We start from the raw sequence: 23,832 nt of genomic DNA, 5'->3' as shown, positions 1-23,832 counted from the left end.
ACAATTAAAAATAAATACATGTTATAAATTATAAACATAATTAAGTATAAAATTTTTCATATAACCTGTGGTTATTCTGTGATATTAGAATCACATTATCACGGTTAGGTAAAGATAATGGTAGAGAATTTATGTGACGATACCATAGAGTAACTATGGGCGATGCACATAAAAACAGCGCACAGGCGAACTCTGGTTGTTCACCTCATGGCTAAATGGCTATTTAATCTATTTAACCATGGTTCACCTCAACTGTTTGGCTCCGGGTACCACGACCACGATTTAAGATATAAATTTAAGGTATATCTTAAATCGTGACCACGACTATACCACAGATTATATGATTATTTTCATCATATAGTCAGCTGTGACTATACTGCGAGGCGGGCCGCTACAGTCTACCAAGTCACGACAAGCCCGAACACCAGGAACAGACCGAATATCCTCACGGACGCCGGCCGGTCAAACTTGTGCCCGTCGCCAAAAAATCCTAGATAAGGTACTGGCACAGAACAAAATAATTATGGCCATTGGTCATCATGAAGACTAAATATGGAGACCAAACTCGTACGGCCGACCGCTTGAAAAACTTCCCGAAATGAGATTATAATTATAATATTTCATAATGTTGATGTCATAAGAAAAATGTATTTTAAAAGTTTTTGTATCAAAATGCTTATGACATTTTTCCAATAAAGCCTGCTATAAATGAATAATATTCTAAAATATATCTTATCATAAGAAAATAATTAAGCATATATTATAAGTCCAACTTACAATATAAAACCTGATTATCCACAGAATCCAACAATGTGTAAAATGTAAACTAAAATCAGTAAAATCATGTTTACCGAAAGTTTTATTTTCAAAATCGCAGAATCGTTTAAAGAACAAAACGATTGGTAATACCTATATTAGGTATGTTACGATAATATATAATTTGTTTTCGGAATGGCAACGTTGTATTTTAAATCATGCGAAATCGTTTTTAATTTTTATATATAATATGAAATTTTCCGAATCTTGTATGTATATATCAATTACGATGTGGAGAAGATATATCGTCCACCGATATAATAGACATTGAACATTAGGATTTGTAAATTTAAAATAATTGCATTTTAACGAATATGTATTATTCACCAAGGTAAAAAATATATATATCATAATAGGCGGAAATCCATTAAATTTTCAGGGGAGGGGCTAACATTATTAACATCGATGTGAGCGGGGGGCTTCGATCCTACAAAGCTAAACGGACAAGGTTTGATTTCCTCTTTATCTATACTATAAAAGCGAAATAGAAATATTTGTTACGGGTTGGCTCCCTAAACAGTTCAAAACAAATTAAAATATTTTGAAAATTTTATGGTGTATAGAAAATGTGAATATAAAAAACCAGAGAAAATTTCATGTATATACGTTCAATTGTTTTAGAGTTGCACTAAAAACCAATATCAATTTTGTCGAAAACCGTTTTTGATTAAAAATTCCCGTTTTCCATACATTTTTATGTTGTTTTTCTCTGAGCTTTTGAAAACTATTGGGAATTTTAAATTTTGACCAACTGCACTTACTAGATTCACTTTTACATCAAACAAAAGATACTGTTGAAGAAAATCGAAGCAGTTTTACTGCTCCAAATGGTGGTGACAGGCACAAAAATAAAAATAATAATTAATAAAAAAACACACATCATCGTAAAATTAATACATTTATCGCTCCGTTCAGAATCTAAAATGCAAAATAAAAATGAGTTATACAGATTTGTTTGATAAAACACATTTTAAGCTTGGAAAACATCGTCTATGTTCCAAAAAAAAATGAAAAAGCCATCAACATGCAGACCTTATTTATAACATCCATCAAATGCTTCGAAACCCTCAATAATGCCTCTATAACTTAATGTCTGAATTTCCCTATATGCACATATTTTATCACTGTTGTAATTAGTTATACAAAAATTATTACTACCATACTATATATTATATATTAGGTACTTGTAATTCCCATCAGGTGTTAACATTTTAAAACAAAACAGATAATTGAAAGCAAATTATTACCAGGGTCCAGCAATACAAGCATTCCTCACATTTAAATCCTCATTAACAACAACTGTTTCTAATAATTTAGTACCTAAAATTAATTTATACTCATTGAACAATTATAATATCACTTCAAAAGGTAATATAATTTGGATTCTGAGTAACATACTAAATATTTTACCCAAGTAATAGACTCCAAGTTTAAATCCATCAGTGTAAAATTCATAAAAAAATGAGGAAAAACTTTTTATTATAGTAGTTATAATATATTGATAATTATTATAAAAATCTGGTTTGTTAATAAGTCAGTTTTTAATGATGTTGTCAAGTTCATTTTTGATCGCGATGACACCTTCAATCAGTGGGCTATGAGCAAAACGGCTATACAACATGTTTTGACAAATTACCAATAAATCTAATAAGTTCACAGCAATAGATCTCCTGAAAATGTTCAATTTATACCAAATAAAAATAACTATGAAAATTGTAAACTAGCTATTACCTTTGCATCCCCGATGGCCATAGATCAACATTTTGTAAATAATAACGAGCTAAACTCATGATAACTTCCAATACATGTAGCTCACTTGTCTTTTGCCACCGTGGATCATTAGTAGAATAAATCCTGCAAGACAAATATAATGATTTTAAATGGTTATACTTAATTGATACAAATATGAATAAGTAAAAGATATTACTTTTTATATATTGCCACTAATGATTCAATAGGAGCACCAATAGTTAACATAGTTGTGTATACAGATTCCAAATCTCCACCCAAGTTACAATTCAAATATTCTAACATAGTCGTTACATACTCTACAAACCGAAAAAGAAATAATATATTATAAAACAATTAGTACTGTATAATTTGTACATTTTTGAATTAATAAACCAACACTTGAGTTACATACCCAAGTCAAATGTAGACGAATTGATTGGATGTGAACTAGCCAATGACTTAATTTTTTCCAGAGCAATAGTCATTTTATTGTGTTCATCAATATCTCCACAATCTTCCACAACTAATAAATAAAAATATGAAATAATCATTTGTACGATCAACATAAAAACGTTTTTAACACAAAATAACACCTAAAAAATATCTAAAACCATGCATGAAATAAACGATGAATATATTATTTCTAATGACTAATGTATCAATTATTGTTATTGATGTTTTATACATTGAATATGATGTACACATGGTAATTATAAATTATCTAGATTTTATATAATAGTTTAAGAGGACGTCAGCCCACTATTTGTTTTCTCTATCAAGCCCACGCGCAACATAGACAAAACGCATTTGCGCAGAATCATTTTTTCTATGTTTTTATGTAATCTTTGAGTAAAATCACCAATTACAAAAAAGATAGAGAATAATATTTTTGAGGGATTAACATATCAATTTTATATTTTATTGTTATTTGACTTTGTATTCGACTCTCAAAATAAACCAAAAAATGTTGTAAATTTAAATTATGTTTAAATTGTTTTGAGACAATATTTAGACAAATTGATATGTCATTCCCTCAAAAATATTATTCTCTATCTTTTTTGTAATGGGTGATTTTACTCTAAGATTACTTAAAAAACATAGAAAAAATGACTGCGTAAATGCGTTTTGTCTATGTTGCGCGTGGGCTAGAGAGAGAAAACCAATCGTGCACTGACATCCTCTAATACCATACAGCGTACAATTCCATCACTGAAGCGTTGTATACTTCACCGTTTTGGTAAAACATTTATTATGAAATCTAAAAACATTAAAAAATACTACATTTTTTTTATATTAATTTTTATTACACCCCCAGTGATACTCAGACCCATGATTTTATACAATTTTAAAATGTGTTTTTTTTTTAATTTTAAATATGATAAATTCTCTTGTCATTAAATCAACATAGTTATTATACTTATTAATACTCAGGGTCTATTCATCTATTGGTATAAAATATTAAAATAATAAAAACTTAAGTTTTAATACAAGTTAACAAAAAACTACTGTTAAAACTTTAGTTTTATTTTAGTACTTAGTAGTCAGTACTTACCCTTTAATAAAATATTTTCCCAAATCTGGTTCACTAGTTCATGATCATCATGATTGGAAAGCTGTAGTATTGCCAACTGAGCTTCCCATAGACTATGTGGTTCGGCAAAATCACTGTAAAGCTAACACATACATATTATTATTCTATATAAACATTATCTTCATAATTTTTAAATACATACTTCGCCTAATATAAACAGATGGCTATTAAGCTTATCAATGACATCAGCTTTTCTATCAATTTGACTAGACAACAATAAATCCAATATCTAGTTCAAAAAATTTAAGTATGAAAGAATTAACAAAGATAACAAATAAACAAACGTTTAGGTCATAGAAACCAACCATTTTCTGTATTTCAGCTACTTGTAACAAGTCTTCAACGTCTCTGAGACTGGTAACATTCAAAGCTGGTATGCTCAACTTTTTACTGCGTAAGCATGCCATTGCTTGGCCCAAATACATGATTCGATCACTTAAAGTTAAGCCACTTCTGAAATACAAAACATTACGATAGATTTCAAAAATACAATAGGTGTAGTTGAAGTTTTTAAAATAAAAATAATTATAATTACTCTGGTCTTTTAGCCAATGATGCCAGAACTTCAGCAGCCTCATAATAATTTCCATTATACTCATAATATCTACACAGTACATCTTTGATATAATTATTGTTATTCTCAGATCTGGACTGAGCCAATAAAAACTTTTCCAAACTATGATGTCCCATTTCAATTGTTTCTTTTATTAATTTCTTATCTATCATCCATCTATACACTACGGTGTGCATAATTTCATCATCACAGGAAATACATAATTTTATCAATTCAGAAACCTGTTAATAGCAAACACAATAATGTTTTATATTTGTATATAGATTTATTTAACGTGGTATATAAGTAATACCAAATTAGAAGATTGTTCAGGAGTAAGTGCAGAATTTTCTAGAATTCCAGGTATTAAATTTGGTTGAGTTGGTATAAATACAGATGGATTTTTTACCATGATTGAGTATAAGTAATCTAAACTTGCGCTTATTTCTTTGTAAATATCTAATCTAAATTCATAAAAATTTTTAATGAATGTGCTTACAAAAAAAAAGAAGACTTTCAAGCATTACTGTTACAATAATTAAAATAGAGATAACATAAATAAAAGTATTTAAGTTAAATTACCTGAGCATGTAGGCACCATAACCTGGTCCATCTCTATCCAATACCATACTGTTAACAAAATAATGACCACCCAAGTTCTTTGGGTCAAGTTTTTTAGCACACTCTCTACACATCTGATATACTCCTTCCATATACGCACAATTTGTGTATTGTACACAAATTGATGTTAAATTAAACTTAGGTGCTACTTCTTTCAACACCTAATGCAACCAAATGAGACAAAATATAAAAAAAATGTCATGAAAATAAAAACAATTTGTTTAATCAATAATTACCATAAGAGATTGGTGTAGAATTCGTTTACGTTCATCTTTATTAACCGTAGACTGTGCCAATTTAATCATTTCTGAAGCCTAAAACAGTAGAATGGGCAAAATAATTGATTGTTTTTGCTAACAGTTAAAATTAAAATTAACATAAAGGTTTTATTCATACACTGTAACATATTCATCATCTAATGTTATATAATAATTTGTTTTCTCTCTAAGACCCACACTTAACACAGATCAAAACATATTCACATAAAATTGTTTTTATTTATGATTTTTGAGCAATCTTAGATTAAAATCACCTATTACAAAAATGTTATATTTTATATTTTTTTATTTTTTGACTTTAAAAACAAAAATAAAATATGTAAATTTAAATGAACATTAAATTGTCTTGAGACAATATTTAGACAAATTGATATGGTGTACCCTCAAAAACCTTATTTGCTATTATTCTGTGATTTTACTCCAAGAAGAATCAAAAACATTAAAAAAAATAATGATTTTGTCAGTTTTTTTCTCTAGATGTCAATAATATTTTATTTTTTGGGTCAAAAAGTTTGAAAATGTAATACAACGTTCCTGATATATTGTTACAATATCAGTTGAAAAATATCAAAACAACATAGGCACCATTTTTTTTTTTTTTAAATTTAAAGTTTGAATTTTTACAAAATTTATCAAAATCTAAAATTATCAATTATTGTACCTAATTAAAAAATTATAAGATTTTTAATTTTTATGGCTAAGGATTGAATACTTAAAACAAAGATTCTCATAAATAATTTATATTCTAACCAAAAAATCTAAGAAATATATAAACGCAGTTATTTTTTAATTTCAAATTTGGACAAAATTACATATTAAAACCAAGAATAACAGTTTTAGTTATTTTTTTGTTATTTAAAAATATTATTCATGGATATATGAAACTTTTAGAGTATATTATTATATTTTATAGACACAGTGGCATTTTACATTTTAAAATGTAATTTTTAGAATATTTAATGAAAGATACTAAAATGAATGACTTTAACCACAATAATATCATAAAATATACCTACTTAGTAATATTATAGGGTGACAGAAAGTCTTCATTCAGAATCATTTTATGTAAACAATGATTTTATATCATTGAATTCAAATTTAACACTATCCATTACTACAGTGACATACTGGCAATTTGTAACTAACTGTACAGCAGAGCGACATCCACTTACCCGCTTTTTTTTATTTATTTGAGTTAATTTACATTAGATTTAAAGTTAAGAATATTATATTGAACTATGTACATAATTTATTTTTGATATTTTAATTTTAAAGCAAGTTATAAGCATTTTAAAATTAAGATAATATTCTAAACTTTGAATCTGATGATATGTCATTTCAGCTTAATATTAAAAATTACAGAGTATTATGGTTTATTTTGAATTTAAAATGTTCTATGTTATGCGTTAGTAAGATGGAGACAACACATTAAGGTACAACATCTTGATACATTTTATTTTTGGCCTCGTCTGTAGTGTATTAAAATAAAAATAAAAATAAAAAATACTATTTACTTTTGCACAAGCAGCGTCTTCTGAATGATATATGGATGGACAGACTTGTCGTAATTTTGTACTGATTGATTCAACAGATGAACTTTCACTTAAGTAACTGAAAATATAAAATTAAAAATAACCTCTATTTTCAGGGTAGGATTTGAAGTTGTTAGAGGGGCAATGTTTTTAAAGTATATCACAGTTTACAGTATTACCTATATTATTAGGCTATAAAATATTTTATACTATTAGATATTAAATCAAACAAAATATATTTTTAGCAGTAATACATATTGCATATAGTTATCATTAATCAATGAGGGGAGCAAAATGCATTAATCCTGCATTGTCTATACTCACGTATCTAATAGTTTTTGTACCAAAGTTTGGCACATTTCTTGGTGTGCAAGGATTAACTCTTTGAAAGTAACATTTTCCAATATGTATTGTTCTTGCTAAAAACAATATAAAATATTTTAATTATAATTATAAATTGGGTTATTTATAATTTAGGTACAAAATTTTAACATAAAAAATATTTATTAAAAATTTGGTAAACATTTCTAATTTTTACTTACGTCATTTAATTTATTCGCTATGATATAAAATTGATGTTCGCTGAGTAATTTCCACAAATTTAATACTTCAGCGCTACGAACAACTAATTGTTTCAAACATTCTATAGATTTTGATTCAGATTGATGTGCATCCTGAGTAGCTGTACGCTTAGACACATCCAACTGTGTTTTGGTATAGTTTGCAAAAATATTTGAATAATTGTCCATGAAAGAGTGCAAAGTTTGCAAATGGATTGCAACAAATGAACAATCGTCTGGAGACACTGTGTTTACAATCTACAAATGCAAATTTAACTGTTATGAACTTACTTTTTATTCATTGAAATTGGTTATTTATATATTACATAAGTTTTCCCATCAGTAGTCTCCATATTAACGGCTTTAATGTTCCAAAGGGGTCTCAGTAAACGACTCACAAACAAATATAATCCATTGTGTTTTGAAGAGTACTGAACACTAGTGGATTCAAATGGTAAATTTGTGATGTTAGTCTGATTTTCTATAAAAGTTGGTGTAGACGGCGATGTTGCAAAATTAATTGGTCTAAAACCTAATAATGTTACATTACCTATCTCATTCTTTGAGTAAACAATATATCATGTCCATGGAGAATATATAAAAAAAAGAAAGTATATTCTCATACTCAGCTTATAATAATTATTTACATTTTACATAAAAAAAATTAATTTAATAAGACAAAAAAAACCAAAATCACTAAAAAATATTGAGAGTAACTATATACAATCATGTGCCTAGATTGGTAGTTTTGAATCAATTATTTTAAATTTTAAATTGGTGTGATATCTTAAGAGGATGTCAGCGTACTATTTGTTTTCTCTCTTTGGCCCACGAGCAACATAGACAAAACGCATTTGCGCAGAATCGTTTTTTCTATGTTTTTAAGTAAAAATCACCCATTACAAAAAAGACAGAGAATAATATTTTAGAGGGAATGACATATCAATTTTATATTTTATTGTTATTTGACTTTGTATTCGACTCTCAAAATGAACAAAAAAATGTTGTAAATTTAAATTATGTTTAAATTGTTTTGAGACAATATTTAGACAAATTGATATGTCATTTCCTCAAAAATATTATTCTCTATCTTTTTTGTAATGGGTGATTTTACTCTAAAATTACTTAAAACATAGAAAAAACGATTCTGCGCAAATGTGTTTTGTCTATGTTGCGCGTGGGCCAGAGAGAGAAAACAAATAGTGCACCGACATCCTCTTAACATTAAAATTTATAAGAATAAATAGATAAATTAAAATAAGTTTATTTGTAATAACTAATAAGCTTATTTAAGTATAAATAGTAAACACATCTTTCTTACTATTATTCTGAGGAACTCTTGTTAATTCATTAAGTGATTCATGTAGACGTTCAGTAACTAATTTAGGCTCACCACCGTGAGCTAAAAATGCATGAGTTGCGTATTCTTTGATCTGATTACAAAAGCATACATATATTGAACTAACTATTCAAGCTATTTAATAAAAAAAAAATGAAATAACAAACCTTTATATTTTTTAATGACTGATCACAAATAATAGTTAGACATGCCACACATGCTTGATTATCTGTGAAATTTTTAAAATATGTTTTGATAGCATCTGTTTCTGAACCTTGACTTTTGGCCAATAATTCACAAAGAGTGTCATAAGGTCGAAGCATTTCAAAAATTTCTAAACCCTATTATAAAAAAAAAATAATGTTTTATGGAAAAAACAAATTTTTCAAAAATACTTACTTGTGGAGCTAAAGTTATATATTCTTGACGATTTTCAAACTGTTGACGAACAATTAGTGGTGGTTGTGGTGAACTTGGGTCATTGTATATCAACCAATTTGGTCCTACATTGTCCAGTGATAATGGACACATATCCAAATCAGTAGTAAAATATCTTTCACTAAAGTTAGAACTAAATGCATATTCATCCGGGGATATACACCACAGCATTGGCCTATAATTAGTTATATCAGTATTGCATGCCATTATAATAGTGCCTGTAAACAAAATACATAGTAGAATAATAGTGGCTAATCATGCACTGCACGCTTAAGAATAAAACACACATTTAAAAATTATAGTACCAATATCATTAATATTCATGATGAAAAAAAAAATTATAACAACATTTTAGTCATGACAGAATTTTAGTTATGCAAACTTTTATGTTTTTATTATGATTTTATGATTTATTTTACTGGCAGAACATACGATAACATGTGTGCTAGCTATCGCTTAAGAGGCTGTGGTACCCACAGGTTATTTCTGTCTTACAGAACATACTACATAACAAATTTTCTTTTGCCAGTTTTAATAGTGAGCTATCAGTTATGAGTTATAAGTATGTAAAATATTAACATTTGAAGATGAAGTTATGTTTGAATCATAATTCACTTAAAAAATTAAAATATCGTAAAAAACCAACAAAAGAACACAAATAATATTCTTACCTAAATGTTTGATTATAGGTCGATTCACTCTAATATCAAAACTGATACCACACTATTGAAACTGGAGCACAAAAATTTGGTATATCGTACGTGTGTAAGTCGGAGACATGTGGATACCACGTCCACTTAAGGGTAGTACTGACTGTGCTGATAACTGTTCAATTAACCACCCCATTTTGCACATCACTGTTCGTTATATATTAATATTTCACTATACCGAGTACAAGTGAATGATTAATTAGTCCCAACTTCAAATAGATAAATAATGAACCTAATATGACGTTATTGATAGTCTATAACATTAAAGTTTAAATCTTTGGGTTTTTAACTAGAAAATAAAATTATACCTCTGTTGTACAACACGTGCTGAACACTACTTGGTTTAGATTCTCCAATAACTCTATTATATCCTGGTGGTAAACGTATGTGTACTAGTTGTAACGTGTAAGGTCTAGTATTTCTAGAGGTTATTGCTCCAGTAGAAAAATATAATCTAAATCCAGATTTGGATACAACCAACAGATGAATGTCTGGTGATTCAATTTCTTCTATGATTTTTATACTACTCAATGTAGTCATTTGAGCTATTTCTATAGTCCTGAAACCAAATTGATAATCATTTCTCAATATTAATTTCCCGCATAAAATGTATTGCCTCAACACCAAACGACAGCCATTTTACAAAGAACTTGCCAAACACTGGTTTTTACTGTAGGGGGTACAGCTTATTCGGGACATGTGTATGTGTGGCTGATTTGTCACTAAAACACAGTGGTTATCCAACCGGAAACCAGCAAAACCGGCTGATCCTTGGCCTCAAAACACATTAGTGTCTGAGACCCACCACTATGTCACTAATTAATTAATTAATAACTGTGCTACTATTAACTGTACACAATACATTATTAGTATATATACTCTTATTAGACAGTTCTTTTACGGAATATAAAACATATCTGAACTGGTCACCTGTTTGTGGGCCATGGGCAATACATTTAATACGACTCGGTGTAGGGTCAATAACAAACAAAAATTCTTTTTTTTTTTAAACATTTACCTGAGTAGTTTTGAAACTTGATGCTCAAGGTTAGAATGTGACAAAGAAACAATTTGGCTAGTAGAATTACCATCAGATCCAAGATCATACAATTCAATTGAACTATTTTCAGCTAGAGTGTAAAGTATATGCCGTGTATTATCAACAGCTATTTCAATAATGGCAGAGGGTTCGGTGATCATATATGTTAAAAATGACGGTAGAATATATGACAAACTACCGGCTGAGTGACAAATTTTTTTACAACGACTTCCATTTCTGATTGAAAACCATCCCAAATCTTTCTGTTTTGAAAAAATACTACATATTAATATTTTTAAATCTTGAAAAGCAGATAGTTATTTAATATTTAAAAAAATACTTTTGACAATAAATACCCAATAATCAATTTCAAACAGGTTACCATCTTCACTTGCAAGAAAAATGCGTCCATTGTTAGATCCAACAATTTTAGAGGTAATCATACCTTCAGCAGGAACTTCATAAATGGTATCTGGAGTAAGTTCTAATTGTTCTACAGTTTTACCTAATTATACAAACAAATTTTAAAACTAAATAGTTTAATATAATTCTCACAGCTAATTTAATTGTTGTTTATTAATTACAATTTTTGAAGCAAAAAAAAATGATATAATATAATTACCATCAACACTAGTAACTTTTTTGAATGTTACTCCTAATATTGCAATATTTAATCCAGTAGCTAAGACTAACAAATGTTTAATGTGAGGTTGAAATACATTTGGTTTTGGTTGTACCAGTGCTACTGCAAAAATAGTAGAGTTCATTCCATCAAAATAAGATAAGTCCGTTCTAAAATATAAAATTATAAAATGAAATAATTATTTAGATCATAATTAATAATATATTACCCTTCACTATAGTCCCATAAAAAGAATTCCTGATCAATTGTAACCCAAACTCGGTTGATCTCAGGAAATATTCCCAACTTGCGGTGAAAGTTTTGTGCATCTATATTAACATTGCAGAAATTAAGCGTAATATGTTTAAAAACCATATTCCACAATTATTATTGAATGGTGCATTGTGCACAAACATACATCATATACTTAACACTTCAAAAAGAATAGGAAATAGGACAATAATATAAAATTAAAAATAATACCATTCCATTGTTCTAGTAATGCTCCTGGTAATGGTACCTTGTGTCTTGATTTGAGGGCGGTGATTGAAGGCATCCCTGATTCTTCTTTAGGATAATCATATTCTGTACAACCACTAACACTTTGACCTATGTAACCAAAAAAATTGAATATTTTGATTTAAAAAAAAAAAAAAATCTGAAATCATTTATAGCATTATAAAGTACTAACTGCTTTTAGTTATCTGCATTTTCTCAACAAGTGTTGGAAATGAGTCATCTGCTGCGAAAAATCTATCCAACATTTTGCCAGATAAATCTAAACTATCTTTGGTCGCTGTTGATTGATTTATCATGGACATGGTATCCACGGATCTTGAAACATTTAATGTAGAATCCATCTTTAATCAAGTTTACATAAACCTATCCGGTAAAAAAATTATTAATTAAACAACTTATTAGAAGTATCCTTATATATACCAGATTGCATAAAAAAATTATTGATTTAAAAGTTCACTTAAATGAAATTTAAGCGACAAATAGCTCACTATTGATTCATTAAAAAAAGTTTAGTAATTGGTTATGCAATCCAATATTAAATTCATAAAATAAGATTACCTTCTAAAGTATAATTAAAATCACTTGTTCAACTAGGGAGATAGGTACTTATTTAAGTATCACTAAACATGTTTAAGTTTTATTGTTTATCATTCATAAAATAAATATATTACTGATACTCAAATAAAATTTACTTATAATAGGTACCTATAGTTCTTTTTTATAATATAATTGTTATTAACTGTTATTACTTATTTGTCACAATAATTATATAATTTCTCTGTTAAACAATTTATAGCGGGAAAACTAGATAACCGCAGAAAAATTCAGCATAACTGAAAAAACAGACTAGTGACTATAGTCGGGGACACGAAAAGTGGCGTGTGACCGACGCGATCCAAGCGGTTAAATCGTCTAATGGGTTCTTAAACGGCCAATACTAATTGCCGCGCTTTTTTAAAAATATTTTCATATTATTTATAATAATAAAAACCAAAACAACAAAATCATACTATTAATATAAAAAATTTAATTTAAAAACATCTTATCATTTTATATGGTATAGGGAGGAAGTCGTATCACCTCATGACCTCTTTCTAATGCCAACTGATCAAGGAGATACGATTTTTTCACGTGGCATTATATTTTTCACTTTCATTTTGAGTTCGGCTAATGTTTCTAGATTACTGTAGGGAATATTTTTATCTTCAAGCCATTTTTGTACATCCGATTTTCTAGAATTACTCTTAGGATATTTTTTAAAAATATATACACGCTATGTATAATTTTTTTAGATTGACTATGAATATCTTTATCATTAAAAGACATTTTAAAAAATTACAAAATAACAGCACAGTAAATAAATTACTAAAACGCACAGGCAATACAACACTATAGTGAGTTAGTGACTACTGATAAGTGACGGCGTCACACAGACACAGTCCGGTGTACACAGCATGGCCTTAATTATGATAAAAGATGTATCTTAAAAATATTAAAAAGACCGAATTTATGAATAACCTCAAAAAAAAAATGTTTATTAATATAATATTATCCTAATTTATATTATATTTCTTAGTTTAATATTCCTATTTTATACATTATGTAATTTACAATAATAAAGCGTGAGTAACTGAATAAGCATAAACATAAAACATAAAACTTGGCTTTCAGCAACAAATTTTTTACATTCAAAAAAATTCATAAAAAGTTGCATGAAACCGCCAAATCATTGGCACCAACTTTACAAAACATAACACATCAGTGTTTGTCGGTGTTTGTGAAAATCATTTATAAAAAATAAAAATTATAATTTCTGTATTTTTATTTTTCAATTTGAAATAATTACTTCGAATAGTATCGTCACAGAATAAATTAACGGTGCTTCAATACCACGGTCTTAGAAGGTGTTCAATACGCTAGCATGGCATCATTGTACGATGTTTTTTCAAATTGGTGTCACTGGAATATGCTGGTATATACTGGTATGGTATTGTGGTATAAACTGCCTTATCATTTTTCGGACAATTGCCCCCAACCCCAAATTTTGAAATGGATTTGCCTCATTAAGCGGAATGCTGATAATGTATAGTTGTCAGACCTTAATATCTTCTGCAGTTCTGCATTGAGTTGTCCCCAGGTCGTACACAGCACATTTAAGCACACTTCTTCCCATAGTTTACTTTTTAAATTAGCATCTGAATAATCTTTTAAATTTTTATTGAACAATGCCGGTCTCTTTTCTACTTCATTTATTAACAATTCACTGTCAATGTCTTCATCTCGTGGACAAGCTACTGTGGTCATTTTGTACTAATGAAATCGATCATCGATGTGACTTGCTCGGACGTTACTGAAAAAATGAAACGGCAACTATATTGTCGCCCGTGTGCGCACGTAGATACCAAACTATAGACGAGGAAACTACACGGAGACTGTTTCGTCGCTCTTCTGTCGGCGGGTCGAGCAATTAAAAAGTTGCGTCGCTGTTGCGTTGCTCTGTGTGCGGGACTACATTAATTGACTTAGTGGAATTTGTGGAAAAGACAAGTATAAATTACTCTATGGGACGGATCTATAACTTTACTGGATAGATGTTAGTAACGGATTTCATCGAGATAACACAAAATTCTTATCAAACAAATTGATAATATAATAAATAATAATATAGACAATTAGGCCATGTGACAATATTTATTTATGCGGGCATGCGGCATGCTATAAAATAAAAAATAATGTTTAATTTTTTATTTTTATCAAAAGTTATTAAAGTTTAATATATTTTTATTCACTTATAATATTATTATTTTTCATCATCGATATTCAATCACTTAATAATAAGACCACACCCTTCAGAATATGTACTACCTTATAAAGTTCACTTTGTAGTGCTTACCTCAAAAGTTGTTTACAAGTTAAATTTATAAATTCTAAATCTTAATTAATCCTGTATCGTAAACACAATAAAGTAAATTTCGTGGCTTATGTTAAAAAAAAATATGGAATCAAAGAATCGGTAAAATAAAATACAATATATCTTTTACTAAAACATTTTATCCATATGGTGAATTGTCATTTTATTTTCTACAGATTGGGCTATTGCGAGGTGTGCAGCAGTGACGCTGCTAAATACTGCTGCCCAAGGTGTGAAGTGAAAACTTGTAGTTTGTCATGTGTTAATATTCACAAGAAAGAATTAGATTGTGATGGGAAGAAATACAAAACCGGGTTTAAGAAATTAGAAAAATTTAATGACTCTGAAATGAGTCAAGGTATTAAAAGTGTTTATATTTTTTTTAAAGAAACATTATAAATTATTTTTTTTTTTACAAAATATAGATTATAGACTCATGAATGAGTTTATTGAAGCTGTCGGAGAGTTTAAAATGAAAACCCAACGCATATCCAATTTATCTGCAGTGAGTATAATTTGTAATTCAGTAATCCAAGAAATTATTACTGTTCGATTTAAATTTCAATAAATCAATATTATGTATAATATATTAACTAACTAAAAAATATCATTATAGCTAAAATTTCAAAATATTTGCATTTTTAACTTATGAATTCTTTGCAGAATTGGTTATATATTGATGTATGATTTTATTTTAATTTATTTTTTTGTCTGGTGACACTTTATAGTAGAAAAAATGCTAATTAATAATTATCAACTTTGAAGAGGTTCCAGTAGAAAATTGGATCTAGTTTGTACTTGTGTGTGTGTGGGGGGGATGGGGGTAATATTATTAAGAAAATAAGTATATAGTCTACACTTGTTAAGTAAAGTTTTAATAAATTTAAAGCATTAAAGCTAGGGTAATAATTATTTAAAGGCAATGTTATATCCATATTAATTAGTTATTATTAAACTGGACTAATAAAATTATATTTATTTATAAATATGTATTTATGATCAAACAAATTACCTGTTTTTCTAAGTTGTTTATTATGTTTAGGCTTTTCGAAGATTACGTTATCAAGCATACCAACGAAACATACGTTTACAGATTTTACCTAAATCTACTTTAAACAAAAACAATACTTCTTTTTTTAATCCTAAAGTAAATAAAATATTTTGGCGTATAGAATGGACATTTCATGGCACAGATGTGAAATACACAAACCATAAGTATTAAAATTAATTAAATATATTTATATATTTATTCAATACATTGTCAATTAAAATTATTTAGAGTCCCAGAGTATCAAAAACTAAATAGTATTGCTAGAAACTATTTCACTACGGAGTTTCATGATGATGAAGTAAAAGAAAAAATGAAGTTTTATGTTTCAGCTGGAATTACAGGTGTAATATTTCTAATGAAAACACCATATGGAAAGTTAGTATAAAATTTAAATGCATATTTTTAAGTAATAATAATATTATGTATACTTTTTTTGTGTGTTACTGATGCCTCCAGTGGTGTTAGACTGAAGTCACTACTGTTTCACTAATAATATTAGTATTTTGTACCTAATTTTCTTATTTATTGTTCATTAAAATATTGTTTCAGATATTATGAACTTGATTCTGAGGATACAATATCGTACAGCTTAAGGTATAAAACAATATTGGAATACCCAGAAATATTAGTTGTTTTGTCTATTCATAAAGATGCATTTAGTGATCTTCTTTATGTTGAGAATTCAACATTTAATAACAATAAATCAACAATGATGTAACATTTAATAAATTGATGTTTTTTTTTTAAATAACTTCACATTTGAAATTAGTTAAAATATTTTTTTCTCTATGAATCTAACTATAAGTTCTATCAAACAAAATATTATCATTTATTTCATTGGGCAATTGGTTAATTAAATATTAAAATTATAATTATAATGAAGCCCAGGAAAAATTAAAACTTCTTTTAAAAGTGCTATGTAATAAACTAAATGTGTTGGATTAGAAAAAACAAATAATTTTGGAATATCCTCTTAAACCAAATTCATTGAAATGAGCATAAATATCTATTTAGTTATTTGTTACTCATTAATCAACTGAAAATGTGAACTCATATTTTTTAAGTACCATAAAATTATTCAAATGTCATTCACCAAAATATTAAATTACATATTATAAATTAATTTTTTAATTACATCCTAGGTGCTATTAATATTTTTTTTGTATTATAAATAATTTGTATAAACTATTTTGTTGAAGAATATTTTTTGATGTCTACTAAATGATTGAATTGTTTTTATATTGTTGATATTTGTATAACATAATTATGACTGAACTGTAATATTTACTTTTAAGACACAATTATTTTGAATTTGTACAAGATAATATGACTAAAGTAGGTACCTAAAGTAATACAATAAAATTGTAATTATTTTAACTTTGATAAATTTAATTCCAAAGTTATTAGTGAATATTTCAGATTCTTTATTTGAAAAAAAATTGACACTATATTTTTGATATTTTATACTTGGTGTTAGAAAAAACCTTAGAAAGCTTGAATTAAATTTTAAAGCTTTACAATCATAAACAAAAATTATATCAAACAGAAGTCGAATTAAAGCTAAAATAAGTAGATTTCGGCTATAAATAGCTCAAAAAGGCAAACATTTTTCATGTCTAGATACTGTTATAATTAGTATTTGGTGAACATTTTAAGCCAAGGGTACAATATAGTATCTTAATTACTAATATGTTATTGTCTATGGATGTTTGTGGTAAGTATCCATTGGTTATTGAATTCTATTACTATAGTGAACAATAAATCATGTTAAAATCTATAATAATATTAAATCCTAATATAAGAAGATCCTGTGTAGGTATGCCACTGATAATTACTGACTACTGTACGTGGAACCAAAAAATGTTTTAGCAAAATTATTTAAAAATCATAGTAAAATGGTTACATTTTATTTTACATATTTTGAAAATATAACCTGTGTCGAGTGTGTCCTGTTTAACCATTCAACTCAAGTACTTGTTTAAACTCATTTAAATGCTAGTGAAGTAAAGCCAGTAAGTCATATTGTTTAAATGTTTAATATATTTGTCATAACAAGCTTTACATTTTAAATTAGTTAAAAGATTTAAGAAGCACTGTGTACTATAGGTACAATAAGTACCTAATTGTAGTTTCATAAATTATCTGGACATACATTTGATATAATTTAGGTATCTATAACAAGTCAATAATATTAATAGCATAATGTGTAATGTGTTGGTTACCTTCATCAATAAATTTCCTATATTCTAATATAAATACTAAATAGTATTATCTATCTACCTAATTAAAGTGCGGTCAGCAACACCGCCAACACGCACAATATAAAGTGGCAAAGCGCAGTTTTAGGTATAATAAAATATCTGCTCAGAGACCTATTGATAATAATTTTGTTGTATTGTGGTTTTGGCTTAAAATTACTTAAGGAAGGTATGGATATGCCCCGTGGAAGTAATGCGAAAGCAATTCGCGCGGCGTCGTCGGTTAAAAAAGGAAAAAAAAAAGGTATGGATATGCTATCTTTTTATAATAAATTAAAAAATTGGTCATTAAATTTTACAAATTTGAAGAAAAGAAAACAAATATTACCTATCGGTTATCACCGATACGGCAATACCAATTTGCAAATAAATTAAAGAAAAAAGTCGTAATGATAGTCATTAGATGGCCATAATCAGCCCCCCCCCCCCCCACATCAAATTTTGGGCTTCTGTACTAAATATTTTTGCGGGCCCTATAAAATACTATTTAATATCAAAAAGTATTAAATAAAATTAATTTTAATGGGCCCCTAACTCCAGAACAAACAGCCTCCCCTTGGGGGGGTCCTGGCCTTAATATACTGTATGCAGGGCCGGATTGGTTAGGCGAGCTACCGAGAAAATCTCGGTGGGCCGGTCGTATGAGTGATTGAGCGAAAATAAATTCATGTTTTAAATACGATTGGTCGCCTATAATAGCTAATTATAATTTTAGACGTAACTTTGAGCCAGTGAATATGTAAATGGGCCGCTTAGAAGTGTAAATCTCGATGGGCCGATACATACCAATCCGGCCCTGACTGTATGTCTGTATTGGTACTTACGTACATACGGGCTACGACCTACCAAGCATGCATAATATAAGACCCGCACAGACGTATTCAGAACATTTTCACAGATCACTCTTAAATAATATTCACGTCTAAACACACGCGCGACATAGTATTTTAGACGTGTTTTTTGTCAAACATTCCAATTGATCTATTAAAGCGATAAGAATTCCGAAAACAGATTTGAATTTGTCGTCAAGTCTACTTAAAATCAACTTTTCCTCATGTTTGATATTATCCCCCGAATTCCTAAAGATTGCTAATTCCTAAGGTCAATTGGTATGTTTGGCAAAGAACCAGTCTAAAATCATATGTGGGGTGCGTGTTAGACAAAAACAGAAAATCACGTTATCGAGTTCGTGGATACGTACGAATGTACGACGTACCTATCTGATAGCTTGTAAGTACCTATTTAATGTTTCGATGTGTAGATAGAGTGAAGTGGCACAAAGGTCCCCGTAAAATGTCGGTCCACTACCTTTATACTTTGCTCATCTAGGCTTTAAATACCTACTATGATAACTACCTAGTACCTACCTACCCAATTAAATAACTCAATAAGTAGGTACATATTCAAAATTCGATTTTGGTGCATTGCAATTATCAGAAACATAGGTAGGTACTAGCAAATATTAAACTTAAAATGCATGATGTCATCCAAAATATGAAAATATTATTAAAAACAAATGTTATAATATTATGGAATGACTGTAAATAATATGATTTATTTCAAAAATGTTGTTTTGTTATGACTTAAAGTCTTAAAACCATGTAAACAAAAATTACAAATATTTTCGAAAACATTAGTGGTACCTACTTTAAAAGAATCACCTTGTATTACCTAGGCGTAGGTATTTACTATTTACTGTAGGTACATTATCTTTAAGACTTAAGAGAATGTCAGCGCACTATTTGTTTTCTCTCTCTGGCCCACGCGCAACATGTACAAAACGCATTAACGCAGAATCATTTTTTCTATGTTTTTAAGTAATTTTAGAGTAAAATCGCCTATTACAAAAAAGATAGAGAATAATATTTTTGAGGGAATGACATATCGATTTTATATTTTATTGTTATTAATTGACTTTGTATTTGACTTTCTAAATAAACAAAAAATGTTGTACATTTAAATTATGTTTAAACTGTTTTGGTACAATATTTCGATAAATCGATATGTCATTCCCTTAAAAATATTATTCTCTATCTCTTTTGTAATAGGTAATTTTACTCTAAGATTACTTAAAAACATAGAAAAAATGATTCTTCGTAAACGCGTTTTGTCTATGTTGCGCGTGGGCCAGAGAGAGAAAACAGATACTGCGCTGACATCCTATTAAATACATATTAGATACTGATAAATCGATATGATGATACCTAAATGGTAGTTTATGAATAACGATGATCATAATATTATAACTTAATAATTATTAATGAACAATAATGATGTTTATAAAGGTATAGGTATACATTTTAACATAAGAGTGTATTATTTGTTACCGATATAGTATATATTCAATACTGTTATATTGTTATATATTATTGAAACAATAAAACCTATTTACTATGTAGCTATCTATAATAGGCTGTGAAATAATAACCGCGAGCCGCCCACAAACCAATTAGGACAAAATATGTAGGTTGGTACTGTGGTAGGAACGATTCTCAATCAAATGTGTTCAGTAGGTACTCGGGTAATAATTGGGTATGATTAACCAATTAAAATTAAATCACATCAAACTTTTAAAATTATTAACCGGAAGAAAAAAACTCAAACATAATACATAACCACGTAGTACGTACATATTGTATATTTATAGGCTTATATTGTATAGCTTTCATAAACGATCGTTAAAAATATTCTGTGCATAATGCACAACAAAAAAAAAAATTCAAAACAAAATTATAAAAAAAAAATCTATAATATTCATTAATTATAATAATGAAAACAAATCGTAATGCAACACACGAAGAAAAAAAAATGCAAAAATAATAATGCATTTTTTATATTCTTAACAATTAAATGCAATTAAATATAATCACTTTTTAAGCAATTAAAATATACATTCAAACATATTTCGATGACTTATAATATAAATATATAATTATAATATGTATACAAATTACAAAATGACTGTTTTAATATTAAACATATTATGTATAATATACATACTATTATTAGACATAGGTATTGAGTAGGTTAGGTACGACTATAATAGGTAATCAAACACAAATACGTAGAAAAAAAAATAGGAAATTTTGCATGTATTTGCAAAATACACTCAAACTTCAAAGTCTACCTATAATTTAGTATTTACCTATAATCATGTAGTTAATATAAATGTATAAAACAAAATGGACAAAAAGAACAAAACTACATATTTTGATGAGCCACTCGGACGGGCCAATGTGTTTTTAGAGCTGCGTGCGTAAAATAGTGATCAAGATAGTTATTATAATGTTATGATATTGTATTATTCAAAATTAATCTTATAGATTATTTGTAAATATTTTAAACATAATTTGAAAATACAACGGGAATTTCACAATTTGATTTTTATTTTACATTTCAAAGATTCAATTTGAATTTGAATTTGTAGATGAACCAAAAATCTAAATAATTTAGGTACACAGTACCTACACTCATACAGTTTTACTGTTATAGCAAGAGACAACAGTTAAACCTATTGTTGACAGAGAAATATATATATGATTTATATGTGCTATAGGTACCTATTGACTATTTATGTATTACATATTAGTACAATGCGCAGGTATAGACGTGAAAACATAATTACAATTTTCACTCTACAGGAAACAATTTAACAATTGGATTCCGGTTAAACTGTTCTTTTAGTTAATGAGATGCGAAAATTAATTAGTGAAAACAATAATGAAATATAAATCAGCTAGAAACTCTTACAGTAAGAATTTTCCTGTTTAAACGCTAATTAATACTTGTAAGTATTGAATATTATAACTGTAGGTATAAGTATTTAGTTAACGACTGCTGCATATTTGTACTATAGGTATGCGCACCGAGAAGGTACGGTAGGTACCTATATAATGACGCAAACGATACAATGAGAAAACATGAGATTTCACATTTTTGTTCGTCTGGGGTCATTATAACAACGGCTTTTATGAATAAACAAACATCCAATGAATGACAAAGTAGAGTAATCAAACCCTTGTCTAATTCTATTGCCAATTAATGAACTTAATTAAGTCGTAATAAATATTAAAAATAATCACATTCTACGGGGTAGTCATTTGCGGGATGCGAGTGTGTGTATATTTGCATAGTTACACATCACATATTAATAGCCGTAGAATATACATAGATGTCTTTTATTTTCTACAGATTTGTTATTGGAATTGATTGACTCTCATTATTATGCAGGTACCTACCTCTAAGCTCGAAAAACCACGTTTAGATTTTTTAATGATAATAAAATGATAATTTTTTTTAACTGTAATTCTGATATTTTAATTTAGCTGTAGATAATAGAATATAATATATTCATTGAACATTTTAATAGTATAGGTACTAACTATTTTAAATCATCTTTTGAATTTTCTTTTGAATTTCCTTCACTTTTACCTCATTCAAACAAATATTTCATGATGTTTAATTTTAGTTTTTAAATCTGAGAACCCCTAATTTACGAACCAGATGAGTTGACTATATTTTGTAAATGAATTTGCGTTTCACACAAAATTCTGAAATGATATCCCGCCGATCACATTGCCTGTTATATTAAGCGTGTCGACTGTCGGCCAACATAATATAGCCATCTTCGTATACGAATTGATATTATATTTCACTTCAATAACGTAAGATTTATGAGTATGTAATTGCGTTAACAAGAAGCGATTTATAGTTAGTGGTTAGACCATCTTTTAATAAATAAGTGCACCGCAAGTCCCCGATGGATAGGTACTTTAACCAGATAACATCATTCTCATAAAAAATTCTAACATCCATTCCTAGGGGATCTTATTTATACAGGTCCGATGACTCGTATTTTACCGCCCTTCGAAAAGGAAACTTCACGTTTTTTTCGATACCTTACACAAATATATTATATACCATAGTAGTTGATATAATATATAATACGCTGCTGTATATCCTTATACGTGTAACTGTGGAAGGTGTAAGTGTGTAACATGTGCAAACTCTAACGGTTTGATAAAAAAAATAAACTAAGCAATTGCAACATTAATATTTACTTGGAGTGGTTATCCCGGACGAGTCAACTGTAATCTATACAATGTAGGTGAGTATATAATATAAAGTACAGATTATGACGCAAATCTTTTAATGGCTCATAGTGGAAAATATTACACAGAAGTAGAATTAAATATATTAATATTTTTAAAGAATATTTTATGCCTATAAAAAAGAATGATTGTCATTGAAATTACCTATATAT

At 28.2% G+C, this 23,832-nt stretch overlaps 2 protein-coding genes across 3 annotated transcripts; one reads left to right on the top strand and one right to left on the bottom strand.

Moving 5' to 3' along the window:
* Positions 1-2,270: 2,270 nt before the first annotated feature.
* On the bottom strand, positions 2,271-13,187 carry LOC132943945 (nuclear pore complex protein Nup155-like). Of its 2 annotated transcripts, none has more exons than XM_061013122.1 (26): positions 12,908-13,187; positions 12,522-12,712; positions 12,314-12,439; positions 12,060-12,159; positions 11,831-12,000; positions 11,565-11,713; positions 11,188-11,471; positions 10,478-10,728; positions 9,421-9,677; positions 9,189-9,362; positions 9,004-9,115; positions 8,009-8,163; positions 7,665-7,940; positions 7,447-7,541; positions 7,105-7,201; positions 5,549-5,626; positions 5,274-5,473; positions 5,005-5,155; positions 4,674-4,933; positions 4,444-4,591; positions 4,281-4,367; positions 4,100-4,220; positions 2,960-3,070; positions 2,744-2,864; positions 2,548-2,670; positions 2,271-2,486 (listed from the first exon to the last, which is right to left on the bottom strand). In XM_061013122.1, exons 2-26 carry the CDS (start codon positions 12,688-12,690, stop codon positions 2,351-2,353), a joined length of 3,951 nt encoding a protein of 1,316 aa, XP_060869105.1. In that variant the 5' UTR covers positions 12,691-12,712; positions 12,908-13,187; the 3' UTR covers positions 2,271-2,350. The 2 variants fall into 2 exon arrangements, with proteins under 2 accessions (XP_060869105.1, XP_060869104.1); XM_061013121.1 differs by having other exon boundaries at positions 8,009-8,214; positions 12,908-13,186.
* Positions 13,188-13,963: 776 nt separating this feature from the next.
* LOC132942913 (box C/D snoRNA protein 1) lies at positions 13,964-17,679 on the top strand. The gene is made up of 6 exons (XM_061011628.1): positions 13,964-15,362; positions 15,437-15,618; positions 15,686-15,765; positions 16,303-16,475; positions 16,540-16,686; positions 16,861-17,679. Exons 1-6 carry the CDS (start codon positions 15,331-15,333, stop codon positions 17,027-17,029), a joined length of 783 nt encoding a protein of 260 aa, XP_060867611.1. The 5' UTR covers positions 13,964-15,330; the 3' UTR covers positions 17,030-17,679.
* The last annotated feature ends 6,153 nt before the right edge of the window (positions 17,680-23,832 follow it).

Source organism: Metopolophium dirhodum, chromosome 4, assembly GCF_019925205.1.
Source record: "Metopolophium dirhodum isolate CAU chromosome 4, ASM1992520v1, whole genome shotgun sequence".
Classification (NCBI taxonomy): domain Eukaryota; kingdom Metazoa; phylum Arthropoda; class Insecta; order Hemiptera; family Aphididae; genus Metopolophium; species Metopolophium dirhodum.
This window is presented reverse-complemented; position numbering and strand designations above follow the sequence as displayed.